The sequence below is a fragment of the Sinohyriopsis cumingii genome, chromosome 9 (genome assembly GCF_028554795.1).
Source record: "Sinohyriopsis cumingii isolate HCF-2022 chromosome 9, ASM2855479v2, whole genome shotgun sequence".
NCBI lineage: Eukaryota > Metazoa > Mollusca > Bivalvia > Unionida > Unionidae > Sinohyriopsis > Sinohyriopsis cumingii.
Genome location: NC_142969.1, coordinates 68,393,834 through 68,407,063, shown reverse-complemented (window position 1 = coordinate 68,407,063; position 13,230 = coordinate 68,393,834). Strand labels below are relative to the sequence as shown.

The window sequence follows — 13,230 nt, the reverse complement described above, 5'->3', positions numbered from 1 at the left end:
TGAGTGAGTTGACCAGATAATGGATTCGCCATTATTTTGATAGATGGTCTGTGCGAGTGTGGTTAATTCATCTGATGTAAGAGCAGCGAGACAAGATTATAATTCCATAGGAAGCTTTCCGGGTTGGAGCGAAAGGAGGAATAGACGTTGAGACCAAGTGGGAAGTCTACTGTGACTGAGGTAGTTCGGGTCGAGGCGTAGTACCAGAAGGAAGCGTGGAAAAGACTTCCCGCAGTGCAAGGAGAACACGGATCGAGGGTAAAGGAAGTACCAGAGAAGAATATCGAGAGGCGGACAGATGAGTAACAGAATCACCATCGAACAGAAACACACTCTCTAAAGACTGTGATTTCATATGAGGATACTAACTGGCAATGGAATATGTCACTTTTGTATTTGTCGAAATAATTATGGTTGAGAAATTGCAGATGAAATAATTGAATATCTTGATATTTTATTAAATTGTTATATCTTTCACCTTGAGTCTTTAATAAACCTAGACCGTCGGCATTCTTGACTGGCATCTTGGTGCTATCTAAATTTAGAACTGTCCGTCTTTCGCCGGTGTTAAAAATAATACCGTATTAGGCACGTGACAGTCGTTAAAAGCTAACAAGAAGACCTCCAAGACGATCGTAAATACGAAAATTGTGTTGAGCAGATAGGCGTATTGCTGGTTGCCTAGTGATTGTAAGCGAAACTTATCCAAACGCATTTAAAAGGTTCCTAGACCCGGCATCAACACCCGATCTGATTACGCTGCTGTATAAGGTTTCAGTGTGGGCAAGATTTGTATCAGATCTAACCGCTACCAATGGTCGAAGTATATACCCCTTAAGGTAGGAAGTTCGATGTAGTTTTCCATGTAGTTGCTCTTGATGCCGGAAGCCTTTTCGGGGATGTTTCAGCTAGTTTCCCCGGTCTGATGTTGAGAAACTGCTGACTGTTGACGCATTGTAGCTGCCCAAGGGAGAACTAAATTGTTCTATTCATGGCGTTAATGACGGTTACAGAGGCTGTCCCAGTATACACAATTAAGAGGTGGCCGACTTACTCATGCACATTGTGGAAAATACGGCACCTTGGTTCTTTCATGAAAGAGACAAAGAACGACGTTACATTTAGTGCTGACTGCTCTAAATTATCAATAGGTGATGTGATATTGGTTGCACGCTGGTTTCCTTCCTAGCGGCAGGCGGCCGTTTTGGCAGGTTTTGAAGCACAATATGTTCTTACCTTGCTCAGGAAAGACGGTCTCTTCGGTTTTGCTCTGAAGCCGACACAGTCATGCTTGTGGGGCTCCAGCAGATCGTCCAGGCTGAAGACACATAGGCAACATAGGCAGACCTTCTTATTCAGCTCGTTGTTGCTTTTCTTGTCCACAATCATGCCCAGGATTTTGTATCCTGTCATGGTGGTCTCGCTTTCCCCTTCGGTCATCTGTAGCAGGAACATAAGTTGTGCCACCCGGTTCGGACTCTCTCTCTCTCTCTCATTTTGGAGCCTGGGAGCTAGCACGGACCCCTCGGTCCTTGGAACATGCACTGACGTTTCCACCCTGGGCTGTGGTCGCCCCGTCGGTATTGAATATATCACAGAGATATATGTTTTGCAGTTTTACGTAAATTTTTCATACGAAAGCTTTCCTTTAGCATACGACATTTGTCAACAAACAATAAACTGTGCGTGTTAAACTGTCCAACAATGTTCCTTAGATTTACAATTGAGTGTGTGGAACAGTCTGGATCTATGAATTCTGAAGACACTGTGATTAACATTGATAATATCTCTGCAGTAATAGGACACACCATGGTTGAGAACTAAGGTAAAGTAGTTGTTACTGATCAGTTACGAACAGAGAAGAGTTCCTTGCCTTTTCCAACACCAATACGTTCTAGTTGAGTGACGAAAGCACCTTCGTGGATTACATATGGAGATTTAGTTATGTTCCAGGCCATTAATAAGCTAACAAAAGCCCAAATTCTCCACTCATTGCGTACAAACTGAGTTTTTCACAGTATGCCTGATATCATTTCCAAACCTAATATTTCCATAATTGGCAAATACAATTAAATGTGTGGTGGGAAGTATGTAACAGGTTCATATATTTTATAAGTTTATATATTCATGTAATTAGTGTTCTCTGATAAGTGAAATAAAGTAACAAGTTGCAATTTTTGTGTTATTTTCATTTTACACATATTGAACCATTTAGGCAACTTTAAAACAATATTACCTGTTCGAGATTTCTTCACTCTGAGCAATGAAGCTACCCTAAATATTGTTCATGCTGGGTTAGTCTATTGTATGACTAGTCATAAGTAACTTTATGATTCGTTAGTTTGCTAGTTGTCTGTATAAACAGCATAGCATCAACATCATGTTAGTGATGGTCATTCTATAAGAGCTTTTTAAGGGTGTTGGTCATATGGAGTGCAGTAAGTCAAGTGCTTGATGGTTCATTTGCTTCAAGAAAAATATGACTTGAACTTTGTCCCATGTGATAAAGGAAATAGATTTATAATATGGTTAATGTCTGGTTTATTTTATGTGACTGGGTCAGTCTGGATGCTACATGTAAGCAACACGATGCCCCAGTGCTAGACATCACTATAAACTGATACACTGCATAATCGTTGCGATATGATTAGAAAATTGTTAAAAAGCCAAGAAACACACAAACACACACACATACACTTTTATCATAACTCTTTGACTCATTATCAAGACATAATCAAATCTTCTTTCTCTCTTATTTTATATTTAGCCAATACAGCAGTCACAAACATTACCTAGACATCAATAACAACTGTCACTCTGCAGACATCGTAGCGATATGATTGAACGTTTTTTAAAGCTATCTTAAAAATCCAAATCACACGCACACTTTTCGCAATTCACATCAATTTACAAGCATGCTCAAATATTCCGGATGAGACATCTCATATTGAAAACATAGGTCAAAGTACGATACGCTGTTCAGAATTACAAACATGGAGATAATAAAAACGTCAGCGGTTCAAATACTGTGCACATCATAACTCACCACTAAGCTAATAAACTGTCCTCATGATATAGGCCCTATATATTTGCAAAGATTTTTTTATAATAGTCTCTATCGTTGTCCTTATGCCTCACGATATCTATCCTGCCTGACCTGGTCGGCAGTTGTGGCGCTATGTGTGCAACGCATTGTTTCATTTAAAACCAATGATTTATTCATAACTGCCTGATGTATTTTTGTAAACGTTACCAACCCTGAGAAGTACAGACTAGTGTGTAACTTATAAGATGTTGTGTAAAATACATAACCTTTATACCAAGCTATATACAAGATAGTCATACAATCTGACACTGACATGCTGTCCAGGAGAAATTCCATAGGTTACGAGGCAATGTTATTAATAATTTGTAAATAATATAGTTCCATATGTGAATGTCTAGTTTTCACTATGGGCCTTTGCAACTTCTCACGGTAGAAGGACAGTGTTAGAATGTCAGAGTATAAATTAAAATGTAATCTACACGATCCTATACATATATATTAAAGCATGATGTCAACTAATATCATGTAATTCGTAATTATCAAAACGAATGCTTGTATGAATCAAAACAAAGGTACTTACAAAGTAACCATGAAAACAAATCTGTTAATATAATATGATGATATGATAATATTAAAGGGACTGACCATTTTCAAATTCATGGTAGCGTGCGTAAAATCGGTACCTGGCAACATTTCCTTTGAATGTTTTCTGTGAACTAAATCCAGTAGCTCATAAAATATTCATCTATAATTGACTGACTACATTCACAGTACTCCCTGCTATAAATTATATTTGCATCACTTGATACATAAAAGAGGGAACAACATATCAACAAATTTGCCTTATAAATAAAACGAATGTTGATTTAATCGCAACCGTCAAGTACGTCTTTCGACGAGATGTATTATATCTCATCTATAAAGCTATTAGAAATGCTTTATATCCCATGTTCGCAAAGAAATGCCTAGATACGTCGCCGCTTATATATGTTTCCTTTACGTATTATCATTTATTTGTCACTTGCGTACTAGATCAGCTAATCAATCAATCAGTTCATATAAGCGACACTAACAGTAGGAAACGGCTCCGATCTAAAGGGAAGTGATCCCTTTAGTAGTAGTTCGGCATTACATTTATCATTTATGTTGAATATAGTGACTAAAATTTGACAGGTAATGCTATTGAGTTCTAATTGTACTTTGAAGTGCACATTAACATGTACTGTAGTGGGCATGCAGCAGACGAGTTGAAATTCTCTTTTTTTATTAATAATGCTTGGAATAAATGTAATATACGTCAAAGAGTCGCATGTGCGATTTCTCTCACCTGGGCAAGAGACTGCAACAAATTACACACTTTCATCCATACCAGATGTTTCTTCTAATTCATTACCATCGAGCATTTTTTTTATTGAAATGGTTCTTTTATAATGCTGTTCAAGAAGTAAATCATCAAAAACGATAAGCTTGTATTCGCTATGATCGAGTGCAGCAACTGGAACTACCTCATATGGAAGCCTTATAACGAAAATATCATCATCCGCCCCAGATTCAAGTCTTTGTTTTTCATTATAATCTGACAGCAGCAGATCAGTATCCTGTTTTGAAATAATTGTGTAGATGTAAGCCCTGGTTTAGCTTATTTTTCAGCAGCATACTGATTAGCAGGTTTGTTTTGCCAGATCCTGTCATTCCGACAATAAGGATATGACAATTGCGCCAATCATTAGTATGCCGATGCTTTACCATGTTTTATGTATGGAACTTTAATAAACCGTCGCTAGCCATTATTATTTGTTTTGCGACACAAATTGTGATCAATGCTATTAAGATAATAAGATACGCTACAAAATTTGGAACTCTAATTGGAGACGGTGAGAGTTAAAAAGCAACAAGCGTTGATTTGACAAATTATGTCAAAACACCTGGCGACGCATTGAGTGGAAATCTTAATCTTCATGGTAAGAAAATAATTATCCTGGTGACAGGCAGCAAATTTGCAGCAGTTAAATACTATTAACACGGTAAAGGTAAGTAAAATGGGCGATGATCTGTACAGTGACCTCAGATTTCATAATGGTAGTCGAATTCAGGGGCTGCCAACAAGCTTTCAATCAACCGATGTTTCAGATGGAACTAGGAACAGCCAGACTGAAACAAGACTAACAGAATACGTCCCACGTGACGAGGAGGTACAATGATGATAGATTCCATCAATATTAAAGGTAAAGTAATTATACGCTTGAGTCAAGCTGTACTTGGTTATATCATGTGTTAATTATATGCGCGATCAGACTACAAATGAGTTTGATGATATAATGCTTGGTGAGCTTAACAAAAAAAGCAATTGCATATCAAAATCACCGCTTCCAGTTGATTCTGAGGACGCTGTACACTACTCTAGCCTCACAAACTCTCTAACCTCTCTTGATAAAACGGCTGGGGACACGATGAAAGGGACCCTTGATATGGAGACGCAAAAGATCAAGATAACATAATTTCCAGTTAATAGTGTTGATCTGACAAACACGGTGTATGTTGGCTCTGTTGCAACTGGAACAAAACGTGCCCGAAATAGTGTTGTTTACATGTCTCACCTAGTGGATCCGACCAATATAGCTTAAGTTTCCTCGTTACAGCAGCATCAATGTATCCCCGGAAAAAAGCTAATCAAGTCGTTATATGGACCAGCCTATGAATCACTGGTAGAATGGAGTACACAACTGCGGACAACATCAATAACAAGTTTTGGCTTACGATACAGCGCACATCTGCAATGGCGATTATGAAGTTTCAGCTGCGAGGACGGTTAAATGGAATAGACAGATAGTACAACTGGCAATGGGAGAGGAAAAAAGATGGAACCAACTTTACAACGCTGTACACTGCAGCGATGGTACATTGGATCATTCTTGCAAGTGTTTATCCTGTCAACATCAAGTACATTAGAAAAATATAATCAATTTAGGATCTAATGTATTAATGATGGGGTCGCCCATCCCGATTTAACAACATTACAGATTTTCAAACTAAATGAATTAGCGATTTAGTGTAGCAAATATATTATAATGGAGAGCCCGATTGTTAAAATAGCTAAAGAATGTTATAACTTGATACTTAATCGTGATAAAAATATCGACGTAAACGATATAACGACTGACATGACTTTTTAGCATATAATCGATCCGAATTTGAAAACCAGATCAGCGAGGTATACAAATCTAACATCTGAATCATCTAAAGATCATATTTAAGTTTCCACTCAGTCATTACTGTCAAGGCTGGTAAATGTATGAACGTACTAGATGAACATGATACACTTGTCGAATACTGATCCAAGGATGTCAGATCGAATATGGAAAGTACAATAGATCGATTGCTACGCAATACACGGTTAGAGTTCTCCAGGGAAACTGTGTTTAGTATAGCCATATCAAATTTGATTAAATCCCGTTTAATTACATGGTGGTGTTTAAAGGAGCTAGATCGGATAAAATGGCGCACGATGGCTTAAACAAACTAAGGGCGTTTTTAACAGACATCAGGCGCTCAGAGATTCATCTGCAAAGCGTCAAATATTGCCCAAACGTGGGCTCGAATATAATGATGTTGAAACAATACTTAAAATAGCTAAAAGGTCGAGATCAAGCCAGGAAACATCATACTTCGTCTTGATTGCCTAAATAATTGATAACGATGAGTACAAATAGTATATGATTGACATCAAGGCAGCACTGAACGCCATATAATGTATCGAATCAAACATAGAAGCGACACCAGAACGAGCGCGATGATTTTCACATGGAGACTGATGATATTAGGGAGATCATCACACGTATACATCTAGGTGAGTCAGATACAATGCTTAAAACTAGGTAAAGAAAGGTTATGCTACAAATTACGAAAACAATGCCAAAAAATTACTGACTAACTCTAGATCGCAAATATCAACGAGATTATAGCTAGAAACTATATCTGCCTATCAATGGCATGGTCATCGATATCGGTAATGGATTATCATACTTCGGCACAGATTACGCAATCCTCGAATATTATATAGTGCTTATTACTTTCCCGCTAAAAATGTTTGGTATATTGATGAAACAGAAAGATATTACAAAGACCCAGTCAATGATATCACTAACGTATCAATCCACTTTGATATATGGTTTCCTTGTGGGTAATCATTTGCCGAGACCGATCCAAGATACGATAACTCTTCTGAAGTTTTTGATAAATATAGAAACTTTCTTGCAGATCCTGAGTTTTGTGTTCATTGGTAATGCAGCTGCGAAGCACACATTTAGTCTAAACCCTAGCCTATAATGATCAGAAAAAGAGTCTGATAGAATTCAATCCTATCTCACAAATATACGAGAAAAGGAAAATAATGAACTAATCTCATAGTATATGTATACTCATAAAAAGGCCTACTGTGCTTTAAAAGCGTGCCGTTACTATGGAAGAACCTTAAAGGTCATAACATATATTTCGATGATACTAACAACCGCTGGCGCCGCATCAGCGGGTGGCTCACTAAACCCCTTCCGACTGAGTATATCAGGAGTTGGCATAATACTAAAGCGTCGAGGAAACATTTAGAGCCTAGATATGAAAATAAAAATATAAAATAATTACTTAACCAGTTGAGAACATACCTCAGAGTTGGCTAATACATTATGCTTGACCTGATACAGGAATTCGTGTGAAGGATGATATACTTAGTGAAATACTTCCAATTAGAATAATGAATTATGGAAAGGAAATGGATAAAACGCATGAGGAAATCACAATTTTGTGTGAATCAAAGTATAAAAATGAACGGCAATGTTACTATGTTCGATGTTCACTCTTTGCTTCACTGACACCTAATTCAGTGCACACTTCCACTACCACACTGTCGTATGTTCAAATTGTATCTAAGTCTGCAAAGAAATGTCTGTATCGAACCCGCAACCATTGGAATACGGGTCCGACGTTCTAAAGAACTGATCTTATAAAACGTAGGGGTATAAACTGTAATTGGTTTATTATTGGTTGAGTTATTTCATGCATAAGAATGCTTCCAAAGAATATCAAGCTGCGTGGCTAAGTAAATTGCAAGTGAACGGACGATACATAAAGTTTGCCTTACTTTCACCTCCAAGCAACATAGTTTCAGTATTGTGCTCAAACATTTCATGAGGCCGTGTGTGTGTGTGTGTGTGTGTGTGTGTGTGTGTGTGTGATTTGGATTTTTAACGTAGCTTTAACAATTTTTCAGTCATATCGCTACCATGTCTGCAGTGTGGCAGTTTATAGTGATGTCTAGCACTGGCGCATCATGCCGCAGGCATGTAGCATGATGTAACACCCAGTCACATTATCCTGACACCAGGCCGATCAGTCCTAACACTAACCTCTTAATGCTGAGCGCCAAGCAAGGCAGCTGTTAGTACGGTTTTTGTAAGTCTTTGGTATGACTTGGCCGGGGATCGAACCCACGACCTCCCGCATCCGAGGCGGACGCTAAGGCCATGAGAAATAACTGTATAACATACATATCTACAAAAATATATCCTAACATTGTTTAGGAAACAGATATAACAGATGTAAGGTATTCGTACCGATCTTTAACACATGTGTAAGCTTTTTATCCACTTTAAGGAAACTGTATGTTCCGTTAATCAGAGTAATCCGGTATAGTTGCTCGATAGACGGTCAGTTCACATATACTAGAATGAGCTAGGAGCACATATTCCTATTCAAAAGACTTTATTAAATATAATGCCAACACTCGACATTTTGAATCGTCGTTGATACTTTGAGCACGCAGATAGCTGTGGCTAACTAAACATATTCCAAAAACGTGATGGATTTAGAAAACATGATGCCAAGTGAGTCTTGTATCGCTCACTTGGCTTATATTACAGTATGTGGTTATATAAAGGGAATTCTTCAATTTGGTAAGAAAAGTCTGTATGTATACTACCTGGCAGGTTTTAAATCTTGCTATGCAAATGCATATGTTGAGTGTGGTAACACTAAGGAAAAATATATTTAAAGATATGAGCAAAATGTAGACCGATGCTTGCAATAATATTCATTCAAGATCTTAATATTTTGCATTAAACGAACATGTTTACAAATATACCCTCTATGTTTCTACAAAACAAAATTCATTTACTATATGTATGTGTTGGATCATATATTTAATGATTGTATATATCCATGTTTAAATTAGGCAGAAGTATGTATTGTAATATTTTATGAAATAAAGGTTCATTAATGAGTGAAATAAAGTTATAAGTTGCATTTATTGTGTTATTTTCATTTTACACATATTTAGCCATTTAGGCAACCTTGAACCAGGATTATATGTTCCAGTTGTGTTCACGCTGAGAAATGAAGCTACCTGAGTACTGTCCATGCTGGATTGTTCCATTGTATGCCAAGTGGTAAGTAACTTTCTGATTGGTAAGTTTGCTACTTGTCTGTATAAGCAACATAGCATGAACAGCATATTAGTGATGCACAATCTGTTGGAGCATCTCAAGGGTGCTGGTCATGGGAGTGCAGTAAGAAAAGTGCCTGATGATTCATTTGTTTCAAGGTAAATGTGACTTGCCCTTTGTCCCATATGATAAGGTAAATATATTTACACTAGGGTTAACTTAACAGTTTGGTTTATATGTACTCTGAACATTTCTCTGAATCGCATCTTGATGTATTTTAGTACCTTTAATAGGTTATCAACCTGCATAATATTTTCTGAGCCTATCATTCTGTCAATACGCCTGTGTGTTTGTCTACTCTCTACTTTTGCTCTACACACTGATTGTTATGTTTAAGTTAATTTGATCCACTATATCTATAGATTGATAATTAATAAATATATGGGGTAGGAAGTCATTCGTCTTAAATTTACTATAAACAGAATTAATGCATATATACAGGACAATGATGCACTGATGACGGTATTTTATTGTTGTAGTAAATGTATTTTTATTGTATTCGGAGGTTATATAAAAGCAGGAGAAATGTATTTATCTCCATTGACCAACCTCGTGCACAATATACACAATTTCTTATAACAAATACTGGACTTCTCTTTTCTGCGAGGAGACTGAATTGCTGTAACATTTGGCACCGACCGTGTTACCTATTGTGCTAAAGCCGAGGATGTGTATATATATATATATATATATATATATATATATATATATATATATATATATATATATATATATACATGATGGACGGAGGACTGGATTATGTGGATTAAAAAAATAGACGGAAATGCAATTCCCTAAGTATCACGATGTCAGTGGATGTGTACATGTGGGTACTCCAGTCTTGCAAACTGGCAATATATATATATATATATATATATATATATATATATATATATATATATATATATATATATATATATATATATATATATATATATATATATATATATATATATATATATATATATATATATATATATATATATATATATATATATATATATATATATATATATATATATATATATATATGTATGTATGTATGTATATGTGCATATATGTATATGTATATATATATGTATGTATGTGTACATTTATGTGTATGTATATATATATATATATATATATATATATATATATATATATATATATATATATATATATATATATATATATATATATATATATATTGCCAGTTAAACAAGAATATTGCAAAATAAAGACTATGGGAAAATAGGTTCTAGCAAATCAAGTGAACCAGAACTACCCACTATGCTATAATGACGATTTTAAAATGTAACACATATACATATACATACATATACATACATATGTATATGTGTATATATATATATATATATATATATATATATATATATATATATATATATATATATATATATATATATATATATATATATATATATATATATTATGAATGTCTGTATTTTCAGGAGACAGGTAGAGTGAAACATCGTATGATTTATGGAGATACGAAACTAGATGCTTACAATAAGCCACGCATCCAAGGACCAGACATCTCATTCCATCCTACGTACCTTGAGAAAATCTGGACTGATTGTTTTGCGATTGGGTCAAACAACATCCGTTAGGGAGTTATTATCAAAAGCTGGACAGTGCTTATGGCAATGTAAATTGAGGGAGACTTTATTAGCTGACTTTTATAGTGCTCGCCAAAAAGAGGACGAATATATTTCTATATGGAGTTGTAGGCTGGACGATTTGTTAAACAAAGCTGTCCAAAAAGGGTTAGTGAAGACCAGTGAGGCAAATGATATGCTAAGGGCTATGCTATGGACAGGACTTCAACAGAAACTTAGGGGTGTTTATGGCCTTACGCTTGACTCACTCAAGACATTTGACGAATTGAGAAGCTCTTCGTCGTATTGTATCTAAAGATGAGCAAAAACGCTCTAAGAGAACTACCCATCTTAATATGGCATCAACTTCAACCACACCACAAAACATAAAGCTGAATTGAGGGATCTTGTCCAGTAGCTGTAAATGAAGTGAAAATGCTTAACGAGTGACCAGCTTGCCACGTATCCAACATCCAGCAACTCTATAGGAATCAATTCAGGAGAGATCATACTGCTAAGAGGAGAGACCGAATATGATGGCGCTGCGGACAAATCGTACATATTGCTTATGCTTGTCGTGTTCGTCTAGACCATTCGAAATGGGATTAAAACTTCACGGGGCTTTCTGGCCGTGGGCAAGTAGTAGGATTTTCAATGGGTCGCCCCAATAAGCATAAAGGAACTGACACGATAGAGGTAGTAGGACAAGCTAATGCGGTGTATGTTGCCATCAATTGTATTAGAGTAAATTCATTGATTGATACCGGATCGACCGTACCAAAAGTTAGCAAGTCATTTTATAACAAGAATGTGAAGATTACTCCGACTGAGCCCATTACAGACCTTTTAAATGTTGACTATGCGAATGGAGAGAAGTTATCATATAATGGCTGCATTGTGGTTGATATAGAAAGTAACATTCTGCCAAATATGGTGTGACAAAGTTGTCTAATGCTAGTTTTGCCAGAACATAGTTACAGTAGTCGCGTTCACGTGTTGTTAGGGACAAACTACCTGATCCATGCCCTAGATGAATGCAAAAGTGAACATGGGGCAAGATTTTACATATAGCTCGATATTCTATTCCATGGTGTTTGACATTTAGAAGTCTGCCCTTGCGATAAAAAGAGAATGCAAAGAGAAACTGTTGTCTAGGTGTTATGAAGAGCACAGAGTCACATGATATAATAGTGGGAAGCAATAGCAATGTGTTAGTGCGAATCTTCGTTGAAAAAGATGTACCTTATCATTTAACATGTGTTCTGCTTCAGAATTCAGTTATGTCTACAGTAAATGAAGATTTAGATATTTCCCCAGGTGGTGATTTAAAACTACAAGAAGAATGGTCTGATAGACGTTCATGTGTTAAACGTGACTGCCAGGACAATTAGAATTCAACCAGAGTTATTTTGTATGACTTGCAACCTGTGTATGCGGCTGATATCGCAGTAGATGTGGTTGGAAGATAGCGATGATCTTCTCGGTCAGTTTAACATCACTTCTGATAAACTGTCTAAATATAATCTACAAAAAGAAATAGATCTCATACAGATATTCGATGACATCATTTCCAGAAGTGAAACAGTTTAGGGATTTACGGCAGCTGTAAAACATCGCATCAATCTGATCGACGAAACACCTTTTGAAATAAGATACCGTCGGATACCCACTTCCTTGTATAGAAAGAGAAAAGATCACCGTCAACACTCACCTGCTAGCGGAGTGATTCGTAAACCACATAGCCACTGGGCCAGCAATGTTGTTGTAATGAGGATATCAAACATCGCCTGTGCGCTGATTTTCGGCAGTTGAATAAGATGACGATCAAGGATTCATATGCTTTGCCCAGGGTTGACGATATCTTGGACTGTATGGCTGGATCTAAATATTTTACATTGCTGGATATGAAGTCGGGGTATCGTCAAATTGAATTAGATGAATCAGATAAAGAGAGGATAGCTATCACAATAGGTCCACTAGTTTTCTACGAGTTTGTGAGACTACCCATGGGGCTTTGCAATGCACCAGTTACGTTACCAGAGATTGATGGATGAGTGCCTCGGAGATATGCATCTGACCATCTGCATGA

At 36.5% G+C, this 13,230-nt stretch overlaps 1 protein-coding gene across 1 annotated transcript in view; it reads right to left on the bottom strand.

The window, feature by feature from the left end:
- Window positions 1-12,981, bottom strand: part of LOC149791967 (uncharacterized) — a 63,255-nt gene extending 50,274 nt beyond the window's left edge. Inside the window, exon 1 of the mRNA XM_089969506.1 lies at window positions 12,853-12,981. Coding sequence (XP_089825632.1) covers window positions 12,853-12,925 — 73 coding nt within the window. The 5' untranslated portion in view covers window positions 12,926-12,981. The remainder of the gene's footprint in view (window positions 1-12,852) is intronic.
- Between the last annotated feature and the right edge of the window lie 249 nt (window positions 12,982-13,230).